At 41.9% G+C, this 18745-nt stretch overlaps 1 protein-coding gene across 4 annotated transcripts in view; it reads left to right on the top strand.

The window, feature by feature from the left end:
• Positions 1 to 1149: 1149 nt before the first annotated feature.
• epas1b (endothelial PAS domain protein 1b) overlaps positions 1150 to 18745 on the top strand; it is a 33392-nt gene continuing 15796 nt past the window's right edge. Inside the window, exons 1-2 of one of the 4 annotated variants that reach the window (XM_027002590.2) lie at positions 1150 to 1621; positions 14715 to 14905. In XM_027002590.2, the coding sequence (XP_026858391.2) occupies positions 1596 to 1621; positions 14715 to 14905 (217 nt within the window). In that variant the 5' untranslated portion in view covers positions 1150 to 1595. The remainder of the gene's footprint in view (positions 1622 to 14714; positions 14906 to 18745) is intronic. The other 3 variants (XM_027002592.2, XM_027002591.2, XM_027002593.2) reach the window with 3 other exon arrangements.

The following is an 18745-nucleotide window of genomic DNA, read 5'->3' as shown; positions in this document are numbered from 1 at the left end:
TGTGTTGTGAAACTTTGTACAGTGTGTACAAACATTTTATTGGTTTGCTTCTTTTTCTCATTGTTCATGTCATGTCATTGTGAGAGTTTTACTGTGTGCCAAATGTACTGTATTCAAAGACGTGAATGTGCGTTGTTTGTTTTGGAGCCTAATAAATAAGATGGTGTCAAAACAACAGTTTTTGCTCAAGATCTAAAGTGTGTGTTATATCAGGACTTACACTGACATGCACGAAGCTGGGTAGATAGCTCACAATATGTTAAGTAATACTGTCTTCTCTTTTGAATTATAAATCTGACAGAAAACTAATAATTTAATGGGTCTACAATAATATATATTATGGATTTGTTTCACAGCATCAGAAGGTTTTGAATAACAATTCACCAAAGAAGCCAGAGAAAGGGATTTCATGAAATCCTCCCTCAGATTCTAGGGTCACGGACTGAGATGCAACAGTGTGAAAAATTGCCCTTGTCAAGTGTAACCCTTTCAACAGAGGTCTCAAATGTCCCAAGGCATGGGAAATGTTACACTGCCCTCATTTTGTGGGACACCCTTGAGTTGAATAATCTGAATTACTCCATGAAATGTCAGCGCAAACTCACTTGAAGGAGGCCAAAGGCTAATGAAGACTGAGGCTTCGCATTTCATTGTGAATCAGATAATCTGTCACGACAAAGCCTGATAATTGCGCTCAGAAGACTAGGATAAAAAAGAAGACTTTGGTTTGTCTGTGCTATTGTCCTGCGTTTTGAACTTTGGCATGAACCTGAAATATGTAAGATCAACCTTTTTCTCACAGCTGCGTGAACTTTACAGGGACTTTTCTCGCCCGTTTTTAAGAGCAATGCTTGTTACAGTAATGATCCGTGTTACCTATAATCAGTATTTTGTTTAAACGTCAGGGAACGTAAATTTAGGACAGTGGCGCATCGCGTTACCGGGGTGCGCAACAGGACTTTTTGGGGGGAATAATCAACTATTCGTGACTTTTGCCAGCGTGTCGTTTACGGAGCAAAGGCTGCTCGTAAATGAATTCCGACAGCTGTTTAGGCTTAAGACCAACACGGGCTCCCCGGACGAGATACTTGATCGAAAGTCATTGCGCTCGAAGTCATAAAGGTTGGCGAGCGCTGGCGAGCGCTGTGCGGGGCGGAGGTCGGGGGAGTTTCTAGCCGTGGTCCAACCAATCCCTATGCCATAATTGATCGGGTCGCTGGCGTGCGACCAGCCGAGGGCAGCGTTGTAGCTTGTGTTTGCAGAAGAGATACAAAGTTCTTTTACACTTTCAAAGCAACCGGTAAAACTCCGACCTTCTCATTTTAGCGTGCCTTGGAAATCCTTGGATATTACCGGCGGTTAAGAGGCGAAAGGCTATACAATCCTTGGCAGTGTTCTGAGACTGTATAGCCGACGCTGACATTGTTGCTGAGAGGAATTTGAAATGGCAATGGACTTTTTTTTTTAAACAAGCAACGGAACTTCACTTTCTGTTATTTAGAACCGTGTGTGCGCAACTTGTTTTCGGTTCGAGCTGAATCTGACGCGACCAAAGTCTGCTTGAATATCGGAAATTACCAAGTGATCTTGGAAACATGACAGCTGATAAAGACAAGAAAAGGTGAGTTATCTGATTTGACGTCTTTTAATTACAAACGCGTTACAAATAAGCCATTTACACATTACACCTTACGGTGGAAACTCTTCCCGCTAGTACAATGAAAGTTTTATTGGGACAAGCAACAAGTTAATCAGCCTTCTTGCGCGTAGATCGTAAAAACATTGTACACCAACAGTGCGTTGCGCAGTAGAGCGCAATGTGAGGTTAATTTGTTGCTATTTTCTGAGTTCGCTTGTTTTGTATTTGATTCACATGGAACAATGTTAAAAAATACATATATATTTTAAAATATTGCATTTACTTGTCGTAATCGCTCTGTTTGTCGGCCTAATAGAGGAGCTCTATAATAATTTGTATTGAGCAATATAATGGTGATTATAATAAGACAGAACTGTTCTGTTATTCTTATTCTTGTTATTATTATTATTATTATTATTATTATTATTATTATTATTATTATTATTATTATTATTCACTTTTGTAAAGAAAAAAACCTACCGAGGGTGCATTGATACAGCTTTTCGTTTTATAATGTTAAAACTGATGTCTTGAATCCAATCCTCCTCTGGTCGTAGTATTGGCACCTATACGCCTTTGTATCATAAACAGGCCAATTAACTAATTAGTAACTTTAATACAATCGCAGTAGCACAGGGTAAATGAATTTCTTTGCCCAGCACCTTTTAGTTTCTATGAAATTCTGTTTTCCATACATGGGGTCATGAAATACAACACTCAAGACACTGTCCTCTGGTTTTGTGTTGGCTAGCTTATTTGTTTATTTTAATCATGTTCTTATTGCTTACTGACAAGGTTGGTTGTGAGGACTTTACAGTTAGAAAAGTCCTCCAGTGTGCAGTGGTCATAGCCTGTCATGACACTGCTGTGGGAATGCCTGTGGGAATACTGCAGCGGTTTATGAAGACCTAAGTCGATCGTAGTTGACCCATGAAGGTCAGTGTGGCCCTGGGCTAAGGTCTGGCTTTTGCCGATTTATGTTCCTGTGTGTTTTCATCAGACACTTTACAAGTATTTGTAGTTCTTCTGAATGTGTTTATGCAGCCTATATATAACTATGTATTATTTGTGGATAAATAAATTGTAATGAATTAATAAATTGTAGTTTGAAATGAATGTGAAACACAAAGGTACAGATAGGTTTTCATCTTCTTTTTTTTTTTGTTGGGAACACAACACATTTCAGTTTCCATTATTACTAAAGGTATTATAAATGCTTGACTTGCTATGCAATCAATTATTTGCAAGCACCTGTTTTTAACTTAAATTCACCTTAAAAATAAATTACATTTATATTATATAGTTTCAACATAGTCAACACCAACTGTCCTACTTGGCAAGTAAAGTAGATACCGCATGTCTAATCAGATTTTGCCCTGGGGATGTCAAGTGTTGAACTGTATAGGCTAATGATGACAAATTAGTTTGTAAAAAAAACCTCTCTCACACATCATGTTTAAACCTGTCGTCAGGTCTTAAAGGTAGTATTGAAAATTGTAGGCTCCTCAAAAGTATTCTTGTCCCTGAACGACCTGTGTCTGTGTGAGTGTGCGCGTGTGTGTGTGTGTGAGCGTGTATGTGCGTGTATGTGTGCGTGTGTGAGTGTGTGTGCGTGTGCGTGTGTGTGTGTGCTTCATCCTCATGACAGCTTTTCTCTCTACAAGCTCACTGTGTCTATCAGATGCATCCAAGGGAAGCTGAATGCAAACAAACATCAGTATTCCATTGAAATAAAGGACATGTATGTTTAGTATCAGGATACTGCAATTCTGAGGGGGATGCGGACACTGTCCAACATTACCCTGGGGGAAAAAGAGGCCATGGCTGACCCAGGATGGGCTTATATGATACACATCAGCCATCTTGAGACTCCAGAGGGGCTGTTCAGTCTTAGGCTCTGTCTAAATGGTGTATGCAGTGTGGCGTTCTGTGATATTTGCTTTGCATTTGGTGTCATAAAAGAAATATTATCCATTATGTATAGTCTACAAATAGAGCTCCTTTGTTTAGGCCTTACATGCATGGTTTCCCAAATCAGCATATTTGTTTAGTGATGTTAACTATGTCAACACACTTGTGAAGGCACACTGAATTAGTGTATTGAATGTGAAGCACATTTCTAAAAATAACCAGTAGAAATGCTTGGAAGCCATTGTGCTTAGCCAGTGAAGACTATGTGATAATTTAGACTATAATTTAGACTAAGCAGGTACTATGGCAACTAGGTTGCAGGTAGGTAATCTGAAGTTTCCACCATTGGCGCAGGGCCTGCTTGAGCATATTGATATGAACTCCAAAACTCATTTCATGTTTGCACTAGACCATGCTGGGTGGTGTAGGCCATGCTGGTTAATGTAGGCCATGTTGAATGGTGTAGGCCATGCTGGGTGATTTGCACTGACCATGGATGTTGGGCCTTTCCTCCTGGACATGGTTTGGCGCTCCTGATCGATTCGGAATCCCCGAGCATTGCCAGGCCACGCCTTGACGAGTGCAGTCTGCACCGCTCCTGAGCTGAAGGCAGTGTGGCAGAGAGAGAGAGAGAGAGAGAGAGAGAGAGAGAGAGAGAGAGAGAGAGAGAGAGAGAGAGAGAGAGAGAGAGAGAGAGGCCCTGCTTGGCACTGGACTCTGTTGAACTCTCCCAACTCCAGGGAAAAAGCTGGCTCGTGGCACAGGGCTGCCAGTGTCATCATAGCCAGGGCACAGGCCAAGCACTGACACCTCCACGTCACGGACTCTCTGCCTGCAGACAGAGATGCCAATAGTTCTGTTGTGCAGCGATCACGGAGGCCTTCCCATCTGTCTATCAACGTTTAACTGGTGACTAGTGCACAGGTTGCTCTGCCATTTAAAGATAACAGGGAGAGAGAAATGTAGCTAAAGTAACAGAGTAGTGGTATCATGTTATCAGATAAAGCTACTGTGGTCAAATGATTGTGCTCTCTCTCTCTTGCTCTCTCTGTGTCATGCTCTTTCGTAAACACACATGCATATACACACGCATGGGCATGCATGAGTACAGTTGGACACATTGAAAATGTTCAAACACAAAGTTGAGGTTGAAAAATAGCATGTTCCCAGGTCTGCTCTAGACGACGTTCAGACGAAGGTTTCATGACACACTCGGTGAGAGAACTGCTGGCATGTGTGGAGAATCAGACGCCCAGGCTGGCCAGGAGCAGGTACAGAGGTGCACGGCGTGGTCTTATTTCATAACTGCTGCTAAAGAGCATTGAAGTGGGCTCCACTTGGATCTCTCTGATGTTTCACTTTCTGCCTGTCACTCAGATGCTCAGGTGATGGACACTGTCTGGCTTTACATATATGTGGGTTGATGTTCTGTAGCAGACGGCCAGTAAGAGCTGAAAGCAGAGAAATCCAGAGCCTTTCCCAGTTGTCGAGATTGTCTAAACAAAAATGTGCAGTTTATTGTGACAGGATCTCTGGAGAGGGCCTGAATCTAGGCCCTAGAATCCCCACCCTCGGCTAACAGCGGGGGCGCTGGGCAGAGCGTTCGAATTTGAGAATGTGTTCTCTCTGTCTCTTCTTTCTTTCCATCCCGGCTTTCACCTCGCAGAGCTCACTGGTCGCTCTCAACCTGAGCGTTCTTCTGCCTCCCACAGAAGCCTGCCTTCCCAGTCCTGGCTGGCCTGCCGCTCTCGCTGCCTGCAGCGTGCGCCCCGCCGGCCTGCTCCATGTCTGCTCCGATACCGGGCCCGGAGCGTGGCTCCGCCAACGGCAGGTGCACGCCCGACGCCGTCTGCGCGGTGCTGGGAGCGTATCGTGACTGTTGGGTATCTGGGAGATCACTTTTCCCATGATTGAGGGAAGCCGAGCTGACTCCACGGCCGTGCGGCCATGCGAGGAAACACGGTGTTCCAGCAGATCAGAGATTAGCTGGGGACACATTGTTTGCTGTGTTTAGCCTGATGCCAAAATTACAGGAAAAACGCCCTGTAAGCAAGCAAGGTGCTGGAGCCAGCGAGGATTTAGTTAGGCCCTGTGTGGGTTCTCGGTGCCGGTCTCTCCAGTGCGGCAGGGTGAAACGGATAGGTGAAAACTCCAGAGACCGGCATGCCACGTGACTGTTCTCAGTCATGCCTTTCTGTTTGAGAAGGAGAGGCAGTTGCATGTCGAGAGATCACAACGTGTTTCTTTGACATGTCTGGTGTGGTCCATCCTACCTCAGCAAGTAATGCAGATGTGCTGGAAAGAAATAATGCCACCACAGCTTTTCTGGGGCTATGCTAATTATAAGGCCCAAGTGGAAGGAGAGAGGACCTTCCGTTCAGGTGAACGCTCGCACTCTGTGCACATGACTGGTGGCTGATGTGTGTGTGGCCGAGCTTGTTATGATTGTAGCCTTGCGGCAGGAGGGTCAGACGGCTGTGGTTGTGCTGGTGCTCGACCTGAGGCTGTGTGGACACACAAGCTCCTCAGTGACACCTTGATTAAAATCACACACACACACACACACACACACACACACACACACACACACACACACACACGGACAGAGGACCCGGGCAGAGGGGGAGGTTAGTGATATTGTGATCCTTCACTCAGGTAACCCAGGCTGCTCATTGCTTTTGTGATCATTAATGTTTGTGCAATGTCTGTAAACAGCCTTGTACTTGAAAATAGCAATCATAATAACAAGGTCTCCTGGGACCCTGGGCTACACAGTACAACCAGAAGAGTAGATGATTGTATCTAGTTATTGTGTCTGGATTGTGTATCATGTAGCAAAGAACTGTGAGAGACTTACATATTCCTTAGGATTCCACTGCACTTTATTGCTGTCTTAACTAAAATGTTAATCCCTATGCTGAAAGTGTGATGTGGGACTCACTTTAGAGTGACACAGAGGTGGTGATATAGACTGTTACTACAACACTGTTGGTCATGGAAAAGATTTCCCCTGAGGGTTCAGGGTGAAACAGTGCAAGAAGAATCCCCCTGTAGCACACTATCAATTTCAACAAAGATAACATATCAGATTAGGATCTAGTGTGTATGAGGCTGTATTTTACCTGGGCAAAGGCTTTGTAATATTCACCTGACATCGATGTTCATAATAACAAAGCAATAGCAACTAACTGTCAGAGATATGCATCTGGACACTTGTGGAACCAGTGGATCTAGTGTAGCTTCGCTCCTCAATCAAAACATTTCCCTTCAGCCCATTGTTTGCATCACCTTTTTTCAATAGTTGAAAAAGAAAACACGTCATCTAGAGCATGACTTAAACAATGCATGCAGCTCTGTTTTGGAAAAAAATTTAATTCTACAAATATTTTCGGTCTTGTCAATTTTGACAAAACACAGGCAAACTCTTAATTTACTGTGCACTGTATAAAGTCTTGCCAAGAGCACTTGCCTGAGCAGGCAACCATCGTGTAGGTTGCAAGTTGACCACTCCTACCAAGATTTTTTTTTTTAACCTCTTCATTGTTTGGATTTTACACATACACACACACACACACACACACACACACACACACACACACACACACGCGCGCGCACACACACACTGTAATTGTTAATCAAAATCTGAAAACCTCACTTCCTGTTACATTAAAGTATGGAACAGTATGTACGGTATGCACTCTGTATGGACCATTAGAAGGCAACCGTTTCTCCAGTTATGCGCCATTAGTAAGTTGCGTGGGTTTGGAAACTAGCATGTTGCCGGGTCTGCTCTAGTTTCTAGTTCAGACGAAGGTTTCATGACACACTCGGTGAGAGAACTGCTGGCATGCGTGGAGAATCAGACGCCCAGGCTGGCCAGGAGCAGGTACAGAGGTGCGCGGCGTGGTCTTATTTCATGATGGTACACACAGGAGACTAATTTGAGAAGATAATCCACTAATGATGATCATCTTGATGCTGAAAGTTATCTTGTTCTGATATTTATAGCCTGCCGAAATGCTTTTTTCACATCATTCTTTGGTTACAGGTCTCTACGGATGTTACTGTCATCAGCATACTGTCATTCATCAACATACTGTCATTCCAGAATGCAATTAGTGTACCTCTGTGTCATTCTATATTGAGCTGTGTGCTTGGGTTATACAATTTTGCAACCTTTCCTGTAACTTTATTTCAGCGCAGTAACTGTTGTTTGCCCTTTTAAAGGGCAGTGTGTTTGCAGACTAAAATACAAATACACATATATGACAAAAGACTCTCAGTAAAGTACTGGTGGTATCAATTAGTTTGGTAAGATTACTTCACCTTGACTGGATTACTGTTTTATATTCTGGTCTGGATTAGAGTATCCTTTACTGCACACTGCTTGGTAGAAGTTGAAAATCAAAATACTACCCTTCACATGGTCATAAGGCATCACCAAATGTTTATGGGTATCAGCATTCTCACACAATTCAAATGGACCTTTGCTTTTAAATTGTATTTTTACATAGCACGTTTGACAGTTCTAAATGCTTAATGATAGTCACAGAAAGTTTGCCAATGTTGTGTCCTCTGAAGGTGAGAGTTCAAGGAAAGCTCTAGCCAGCACGAGACATGGCGCAGAATTTAGTCCAATTCACACAGAGCAAGCGACCTCCTGCACAGGTTGGAAGTGGTGTGTCTGTCCATGCGCTGGCATGTGCCAGCGCTCCAAAATCAGTTTGTGTTTGGGCATGTTTTTAGCTGCTGGCACATGCAAATGGAAACGTACCGTGTGCAAATGTTGTGTATTCAATGCGGCTAAACTTCCTGAGCCACCTGTTCCTCGCACCTGCTAAAAAGGTGGCTAGAGTCATTAACTGAGTCAAAGGTCAGCTGGTGTTATCTAGATGTGCTTTGACTGCAGAGGGGCACACATATTTTAGAGGCCTATTCTTTTCGGCCTGAATAGCACGCCATCAAGAGGCCCGTATCCCATTTGTCAAACCGTCATAGCTCGCATTTCATTGCTGACATGTTTCAGTCTTCTGTAAAATAGCTGGAATTCTCAGAAACGCTTGATCTGGAAGTGAGCTGAAGCTTGAGTCTCAAACAGGTAATACATAATACATCACAGCAAAACCTGCGCCGAAAGTTGTGGGTGGCACGTTACCTGGCTGACATCCAGTTAAAATTGACAACCAATTACAATATGACAAACTGCATAACAGGTCTAGTATTCATGAGATTCAACATGGATAAATGATCATGTGTCCCTGGTGACCCTCAGTTCCCAGGCTTGTGACCTTCAGTGCAGCTCAGAAAGGTCTGATCGGCGTACGTGGTCATGATAGCAATCGGCGTAGAAATGGCTACCCTGTAGAAACAAATCTCCTGGTCTCACAGGTATCTTCCTTGGCATCCCCTCATGTGTTCTGTCCCTGAGGGACGTGATGGGGTGCTCTGATAGTTTACGTGCACTCGCACTTTGCCAGCTGCTGAAAATGAGGAGGGACTCGTGTGTTCCCGTCCCGCACCATCTGAGCTGGCCCCTCTCCTGCGCTCATCGTGGACGAAGATGATTACTACAAAGAAATATTTTTAAAAAGGACAAAATGAGGGTTTTAAAGTTGAAATGTAACAGTTTAATTTGATTAGACATTACCGTGGGGGTGGGTTTGGTACCGTTCAGGCTGTCTCTCAGTTTTGATTGTGCTATAGTATTCGGTTTTGTATGCATGTTTAGAAACTTCATGGGCTATGAAAGTTGCCTGATCCTTTAATGTAGTGTAAGTAAGGTAAAGGTGATAATGTAGGATAAAGGTGAGAATGAAATGAACAGAGCCGAGGAGTGAAGAAGAGACGTTTGTTTTGTTTTATGAGTGACTCATGACAGAACAGCTTATTAACATTTTCCTTCTAAAATGATAAGCCTCTCTTACTCTCAAATCCCCTTTCACTCTACATCTTATGGAATAACTTAAAAATAGAAAACTTTCCTCTCAAATATTTTATTCATCCCACACATGTTATTATTGTTATTATTATTGTTATTATCATTCATTTCTGTACATTCTTGCATTGTGTAGGTGGTGGACATCGTCTGATCGCTTGCCTCTTAGTCAAGTGCATGAACCAGTTGAATAGGAGGGAGATTATTTTACACATTATGTCATCCAGAGTAAGTGTTGGTACAAATCCCAAAGAGATACATACAGAGTACATTAAGGATTTATCTATAAGACATGATAGGCACTCAGATTTTACTCACAACTAAACAAAACACAGGCTGCTGTATTGAAGAACATATTCGTGTTCCAATGATGTACAATGTTCAGTAATTCTTGAATTTGTATTAAGTAATTTTGCATTTTGCTCACACATGTAATTGACTTTCTGTCCATCATGTGCCTATTTATATGGCTATAAGACTTTACAATGACCTCCACTGTTGCTCTGGACATTACAGAAAAGTTGTTTGCACTGTACAGTATCATAAAGCAACTCTTGTCCAGAAACGATGTTTGTGAACGAGCCAAGTTTGATGAAGTGACTGAACAAGACCCGAGCCAATATTAGCAGCATTACTGAGCCCCTGCTACTCTGCTCTTTCCTGTCTGATTAGTGGGAGTCAATTTGCTGATGGTACAGATGCTGTATTTTATTCAAGGCTTGCTCAGACTGTCATCAGAAGAAGCAAGTGAAATGAGTTGGTGTTTTGTAGGTGATAGTTAATCTATTGCTTTTTTGCTGTTTGGTTGGATATCTCTTTTTGGTAAAGACCGTAATAATGACTTCCCATGTATAAAGGAAGCAATGTGCATGCGAAAACATTTTCAGTGGATGTACACGTACCCCTTTAAGTTGTTAAAGGCCAGGTTCACTATTTTTCAACCAACACCTGAAAATAGTTAATCTATTAAAATAGTTTTATAATTGCACATGATGGCTTTGGTATTGAAAAATGTGGAGGTTCTGTGCAGTTTGTAATAAGAAAATAATTTAAGCCTAAAAACCCCTAATCAGTCTCCCTTTTGAAACAGGAAACTCACAGTATATTGAGGCTTGTTTTTGTATATTGTTTTATATGTCTTATAGAAAAAAGGTGCAAACCATGTTTTCCATCAGGTTTTATTGACCATGTTATGGTGATGTACTGCAACTAGTAGTCCAAAAAACCAAACATGATATTAAGGTCAATGGTTATTCCCAACATAAAAAGCTCAAAACATGTGTGACTGCTGTGTGAATTTCCTGTTTTGGAAAAGGAGATTTATCAGGGTTTTTGAAGGCTTAAACGAGTGTCCCATTGGAATGGGTTGGAACCCAGTGAAGCTCCAGGACAAGATTCATAATGCTATCCCTGCCATCAATATGATGCTATATACAAAAGTCTCTTACTGAGGAGTAGTTATGTGTCCGATGTGTTGATGCCTGCTTGCAGCAACAACCTTGAGTGAGAGACAGTCGAGACTTGACACCACATGAGCAACACCGCAAGTGTCACTCTGGCTTCTCGCTGGTTTGCTGACTGTTTCGTGGTTTCGGCGAGGGGGTTTGTAGCCGCAGAAGACACCCACGTCTGCTAGAGCAGGTTGAGAGAGTGCACCGTGGGGCTGATGCCCTAAGCGTGTGCTGAAGCGCTATTGTTTCATATCCTGCGGTCTCCACTGGGATTGCCCTTGGACAATGTAGCAGACTATCGCACAGTGGCAGAACTAACGCAAGCCACTCTCTCAACAGCCAGCGCTGGGCTTATAAGAAGTGATAAGTACAGACAGATTACAGGAGCACAGGACATTTTCGAGGGCGAGAATAGGCTGCTAAGTAGCTTTGTACAAGCATCCTGTACCTCGTGAGCTCCTTCTGGTTTGGCCACAGTTTGGCTCTTCGTTGTTCCAGACAGAAGACGCATGTTAGTGCCACAAAAAAGGCGTGCAAATTAAAATGGCTATTAGTTTGTTTTTCTGGACCTACCTGTTCTCACTCACAGCTGTAAACCCCCTACAGGTTATGATGTGATACACTGTGTTATTGCTTTATTGTCTGATTTCTTAGAATGTTTTGTGCATCCTAAGCTGTTCTGCTCTAAATACAGATGCACAGCCAATACCAACATCATACAGAACATTCTTCGTAAAATGGATCAGAACCACAGCGAAAGTTGCATTAGCAGCCCCCACCACCAGTGGTCTAGTCACAGTGGTGACATTATCCTCCTAAATTCCCTGCTGACTGAGCAGTGTGACTGGGTAGAGGCTCAGACGTTTAAAATCGACAAGGGCATACGCAACGCTGACGTTTTGGGTTCATCGAACACTCTTCACAAAACCCTAGTTTGTGTCAGATCAGAGAAGACAACGGGTGTTAGTCTGGAGAAATACACATGGCCTTAATCTGAAACACAAAGCCCTCTCATTTACCCCTAAAGTGCAGCTACCAAATTACACAGGGCCTGTGTTTAATGATACTGCCAACAGATCCCTTTGGGTTCCGCATTGTGGCTATTCTTTTCTCTTCTCCAGGTCTAGTGGGCTCGGGGCCGGAAAAGAGAATGGAGGCTCCTTTCAAAACGCAACCTCCTTCACATGGCTCCAGTTCAGGATGTCTCCTTGGAAACCAGGACCTATTTATTTTCCTGTAAATGTGTGTGGGTGTGGAGAGGGCATTCTGGCTGGCGCTGTTTCTGTTAATGTTGGCAAATCAGGAATTTCTATTGTGGGGGTCCAATAGGAGAGCGTTTGAGCTGGTGTCGGACCAAACTGTCAGCCTGAGCCTTAAAATCTGTGTGTGCATTTCTGAAGCCCAAAAGAGAGGTGGCCCTTGACTCCCATCCCCCTGTGCTGCACCTTTATGCAATTGTTGCAATATTGCAATAACCCCGGCGTGAACTGCTAAGTGAACTTCTTCCAGTGTCCAGCACCCAGACTGTTTGATATGTGACTTGCACCGGACTGTCACTTTACTAAAAGTAAACACTGCACCCAACTCAAAGCTAAAAGGAGTTAACTGTTCTCCCTGCCGGCTTCTGCACAAGGATGGGAGCAAGCAGAGGACACATTGCGGTTGCTTCTTGGCAACAGGTGATTGTATGATAAGAATTTGCGGAGAGTGAAAACGGTTCACGGTTGCGCTACTGCATGTGTGCGCGTGTGTGCATCTGCTGTGTGTATAGGCTATGTGCATATGTGCATGTGTGCCTGTGTGCGTGCGCGTGCGTGGCGTACGAGGCTGTGGCGTGCCGCAGTTACAGGGCACAATGACATCACTCGCCATGTTTCTTGCTCTGTGAGGCGACCTGTAACCACAGCTCTTGGCAAGCTAAGCACTGACTTTGTGTTCTGTAGAAAAAGCATCATTGTGGTTTTGTTTTGTTTTTTTCCCCTCACCTTGCTTTTTTCTTTTTAACTTTCTTGTACATGTCTCCTTTTATCTAAGTTGTTAAATCTCAACTGTATTGCTTTTCTCCAAACTGAAATAATGTCTTAACTATTCTGCATTAAAGTCCTCAATGTCTGATAAAGCATTAGAGTACACCTGCTTGGTTTTAAAATAGTTTTATTATGTTATAGGTTTATTATTATACCAGTAAGTGCATAATATACAAACACTTTTAGGTACTGCAAATAAGTAACATGGGTCATTTTATTGTTGGGGAAAAGGTGGAAAGAAATGGTGATTTTGATTCAGGTGCTCAGGTGGTTGGTCTGGGTAGAAGTGTTCTAAAACGTGATGGCGCAGAATTCATTTGTATTTATTAAATGCAGGATGCCTAAGAGATGGTTCCCATAAGCTGCTCATGAGCCAAACAATGCCAAACAATGCTGGGAGCTTAGACATGTTAGGATGGCCCTCTGTACACACTTCTATACACACTGTCCTGAAGATTGACATGTCAGGATGGCCCTCTGTACACACTTCTGTACACACAGTCCTGAAGATTGACATGTCAGGATGGCCCTCTGTACACACTTCTATACACACAGTCCTGAAGATTGACATGTCAGGATGGCCCTCTGTACACACTTCTATACACACTGTCCTGAAGATTGACATGTCAGGATGGCCCTCTGTACACACTTCTGTACACACAGTCCTGAAGATTGACATGTCAGGATGGCCCTCTGTGCACACTTCTGTACACACTGTCCTGAAGATTGACATGTCAGGATGGCCCTCTGTGCACACTTCTGTACACACTGTCCTGAAGATTGACATGTCAGGATGGCCCTCTGTGCACACTTCTGTACACACTGTCCTGAAGATTGACATGTCAGGATGGCTCTGAAGCCTATAGAAACATAATTCTGAATTTTTATGAGACAGTGAAAAAAATTAACATTGAAAATTTGTCCCCAAGGGAATACCACTACACTTCAGACTGAAGATTGAACTCAATCTTAGGTTTTCATTTATAGAAAGATTTTCATTTATAGAAAGGTTTAAATTTGCCCTCTGTATACAGAGGTGTTTGGATGGCAAGTTTAGCTGATTGAGGGCAAAGGACAGTTATCAAAGGATATCTCTGCAGTGTGTGTGTGTGTGTGTGTGTGTGTGTGTGTGTGTGTGTGTGTGTGTGTGTTCACCACCTGCCGGATACTGGCTCAATCTCCACTGGCTTGGTTTTAGGCCTGACATGTTTTGACTCTGCGAGAGAGGCTGAGCAGAATAAAAAATAGGAGTGATTATCCTCCCATCTGGCTATCAGACGCTCAGACAGAGTGTTATGTTCTAAAAACGAATAAATAAACACATTCTGATTAGATGCATACATTCAGGTGTGAGTGTGCATGTGTGTTTGCACATGCACACGCATGTTTTTGTATATATAGAACAGTCTGAATTTGTTTTCTAATAGATATGAGAAGACAAAAAATACTGTCAATACGCTGCTTCATATCGGTGCTGACTGTGGTGAGGGGAGACCGGAAGTTTCACAGTCTAGGTACTGACCTGCCTTTAGAGAGGAAAGTTGGTTCAGATTTGGCTTCTCGTTTTGAACCCATCATGATGTCCCCTCTGTCCTCTGCTGTCTCAGGCTCATGCACACGAGGCAAAACTCACATGTAGGCCTGAGGTCTTACTGGACATGTTTCCCAACACCAAAATGAACCTTGAGAGTTTTCCCAGCGGACAACAAAACATTCAGGGCCTGAACGTGTCTGTGTGGCATCCCCTGCAGGAGTACGTCGGAGCGGCGGAAGGAAAAGTCTCGAGACGCGGCGCGGTGCCGGCGCAGCAGGGAGACAGAGGTGTTCTACGAGCTTGCCCACCAGCTACCCCTGCCTCACAGCATCAGCTCTCACCTGGACAAGGCCTCAATCATGAGACTGACGATCAGCTTCCTCCGCACACGCAGACTTCTCACAACAGGTACAGACGTGCCCATGCACACACACACGTGCATCTGCACGCACCTGCGCACACACACATTTTAGGGCTGCGTAGTATATCATTTGTTTAGCCTTATTGCAGTGTTGGCTTTTAATAATACATTCTAACCAATATCAGAAACCCCAGCCTTGTGGGGGTTTTGATGAATCGTGGCATTCATGTCATCCAACAAAGGTTAATAGTTTTAGTCAAAATAATGCAGACCAGTCTGAAACTTGTAACAAGGGCTCACCCGTGTGCTTCCATATACTGCAATCACAATGAACAATTAGGTATTATTGTCTGTGCCTTACAGTCTTATTACACACTCACATGCAATTTCACTTCCAGATCACCACAAGCATTTTCTGTTAAAGGAGCAAAGAAAAGACATTGAAAGTCCAAACTGTTTTATAGCAGAAGAGCAGATGGTAATTACACTTGCTGCATTTTTGCACTGGACACATAAATACGGTCAGGGTTCCTACTGCTGCTTTGATATAGAGGCACAGCAGTATGCCAGAGCTGAAGCATGCACATCTTCCTGATGTAATGCAAAAATAGTGCAACACAAGCATGTGACCTTATCTGGGTGTGCTATCACCGACGGCAGGGCTGTTATGAGGAAGTGTCTCCATTTTGGCTGTCAGGGTGTGTTAACGCTGCAGCTGCATTATGGGGTGTAGGTTTTATGCAGAGCTAGGATTGTATTAGCGGTTATTGGGCCTGCTTTAGCTGTGGCTGCAAGCGTGTCCAGCTTCATTAGGTTTACTGTGAATAAGGGCAAGGGGTTTAATGAATAGGACGATGCAATAAGAAGCCAGACACTGAAGGCAGTTGCTGAGGCCGTTGCGAGTGCTTTGATATTTTTACTGTACCTAAACGGCACATGTGATAAAAGGTGTGTGTGGCCATTTGATACCAAGGGTGGGGTACTGGCCCAGCTTTTCTAGAAGCTTCTTGGACAGCGGTCTATTGTTCATTCGTCTTCATTATAAAATTAGAATCTCCGGAAGCCGGACAAAGGACCTGTTACTGTGCTCTTGCATTCCGTCCTGTGTTTAGTCAGACACTACCATGGGTTAGGAGCAGAACTGTCTCGAATTTTCTTAGATATCTTATGCTGTGTTTTTCTTAGAAAACACCAGTGTTTCTACATAAGGTAAAGACCATGGAATGCAGCGAACTGTGAGAACTAAAGGCAAACATACACATATGGGCAGAAGACGACAGACATGATCTGAAGGCAGTTTAGAGAGTGAATGGCAGCTCTGTGGCTGCGAGATGGCACATCAGATAATGTTATCAGCACAGCGTGTGCTCTGCTCTGAGAGGCAGATGACTGGCACTTTCTCAGAAGCTGGCGCTCAGAATTTCAAGCCAGCCAAAACACGGGCCTGTCCTGGCGCCACTCAAACCCCGCCTCCTCCTCCTCCTCCCCTCACTAAGAGTGCTTGGGAAACTCCTCTGACATAAGAGCAGGAAGATGACATATACATACACGCATGTTAATGTATGGAGGGGACTGGCTGGCTCAGATCTATCCCGCAGAGTTAGTGAAGTGCTTGCTCAGGTGGGCCAGTAAAGCGATGACATGAGATTCCACTTTGAACTTGGAATATAGCCTTTATGTAAATACTGCTGTGTTCCCATGCAATTTTACTGCAAACTGTTGATGATGATAATAATAAGAATAATGGTGATGATGATGATGATAATAATAATAATATTAATAGTAATAATGATAATAATAACAACACCAACAACAATAATAATAATAATAGTAATAATAATAATAGTAATAATGATAATAATAGTAATAATAATAATAGGAATAATGATAATAATAACAACAACAAGAACAATAATAATAATAGTAATAATAATGATAATAATAATAAGAATGATAATATAGTAATAATAATAATAGTAATAATGATAATAATAATAATAATAGTGATAATAATAACAACAACAATAATAATAATATTAATAGCAATAATAATGATGATAATAATAATAGTAATAATAATAATAGTAATAATGATATTAATAGCAACAACAACAACAATAATAATAATAATAGTAATAATAATAATAGTGATAATAATAATAATAATAATAATAATAATAATAATAATAATAATAATAACAACAACAATAATAATAATAATAATAATAATAATAATGAAAACAAGAGGCAGCACAGATAAAACTGTATCTCTACACTGTGAGAACCTTTGGGCAAGTTTAACATAATGCAAAAATATATATTAATATATAAATATACTAATTTACTGGGTAAATAACAAATTTTAGATCAGTTCAGATTTTATTAACAATTCAAATCCATATTTCTCATTAAAAAAGTGTTAGACTCTTTGTCCGTATAGTCATTAACCTCGTTAAACCCGTTAGAAATTATAAAGCCAAATTACAAAATGTTCTGCTTATGAGAAAATTTAGTCTAGGCCTAGAGATGTCGTCATTAGTGACAGAGGAGCTAAACGGACAGGTCAAGACACTTCCGGTATGCGGTATAAATAAACAACCACAACAACAACACCAACAACAACAACAACATCATCATCATCATCTGAATTTTTTTTTATTCTGACTTTTCTCCATTATGATTTTTTTGTCCTTACATAATGAAATTGGATAATGAAATTTAATTCAAACAAGTTTATTTTTTGTATTAGAATGTACTTTGGATGTGTAAAAAATAATAACCAGCACAATCTATCAGGCAAGTACTGAAAACAGTTTCTTTTAAATATCCTTAACAGACTCCAAATTGTACAAGTACAACAAAATTGTGCAAATATGGTAACAAGAAACAAAATATTTGCATTTTTAGTATTATCCACTCAAGCACTGTCAATAGTTTTTTTTCCAGATGTAAAATGCCACCACATCCATAATTACTTTCAGCTGAGAGCACTTATATGGAACGGTGCTAGAAACTGACGGTGGAAGGTTTGAGTGTTGTTTGTTTTACTGGACGTTTTGGGTGTTGGAAGGCAGCTTGTATTTTCGTCTGTGTCATAGCTGTAACACGTTTATCATGCTGCTCAACATACCTTACACCTTAATATTAATTTATTCCATATCTGATTTTTTACATTTATATTAACAACAGTCCCCGCCCTTTAGTGTCATGGGATTCCCATGTCACTTTTTAAAAAATGCAGTTTCATTTCTGTCCAGGGACAGAATGTTTTGTATTTGGTCTCATGTTTTGTATTTGACACTGTTTCCACCTGTGTCTCTTTTCCCCAAAATGTATTTGTGCACTTACAACCCTTCTCTTCCTGTCTTGTGTCGTTGGCCATTGTAATGATCTCTGCATTTTGCTTTGTGTCTGCGTAATATTCTTAGGGTGATCAAACATACATAATAGCGCCTACCCCCCACTTCTCCTCTGCATGGCAGAAATTATATAGAATAATGTGTGGGGTCGAGTTATACTAAGACACCCAGTGATTTACAAATCATTTGCAAATGTCGTCTTTATTGCTTTCCTGTTTGTTTGTATTAAGGTTACTGGGAATGGATTTGCTCTTGATCATTGTGTCTCACTTCATTTTATTTTGCAGTTTGCAGTTTGCAAACTGCTGCCTGTTTTCATCAGTGTGTGTATGTTTTTGTTTTTTTAGTATCTCGTTGATTATCTCCGTCTTGATTATCACATTTTGAAAATCTTGTTAAAACAATAATACAGATTAATCATGAAAATCCCCCTGCACTACCATCATATTATGTAAGGCAGTTGTCTTTATGGCAGTTTAATTTTCATTCTCTGGTATAATCTGGTTAGGCACAATTTGTTCCAGATGT

Source organism: Electrophorus electricus, chromosome 11, assembly GCF_013358815.1.
Source record: "Electrophorus electricus isolate fEleEle1 chromosome 11, fEleEle1.pri, whole genome shotgun sequence".
In the NCBI taxonomy this organism is placed as follows: domain Eukaryota; kingdom Metazoa; phylum Chordata; class Actinopteri; order Gymnotiformes; family Gymnotidae; genus Electrophorus; species Electrophorus electricus.
The sequence above is the reverse complement of the archived record's forward strand: the minus strand, read 5'-3'. Positions and strand labels throughout refer to the sequence as shown.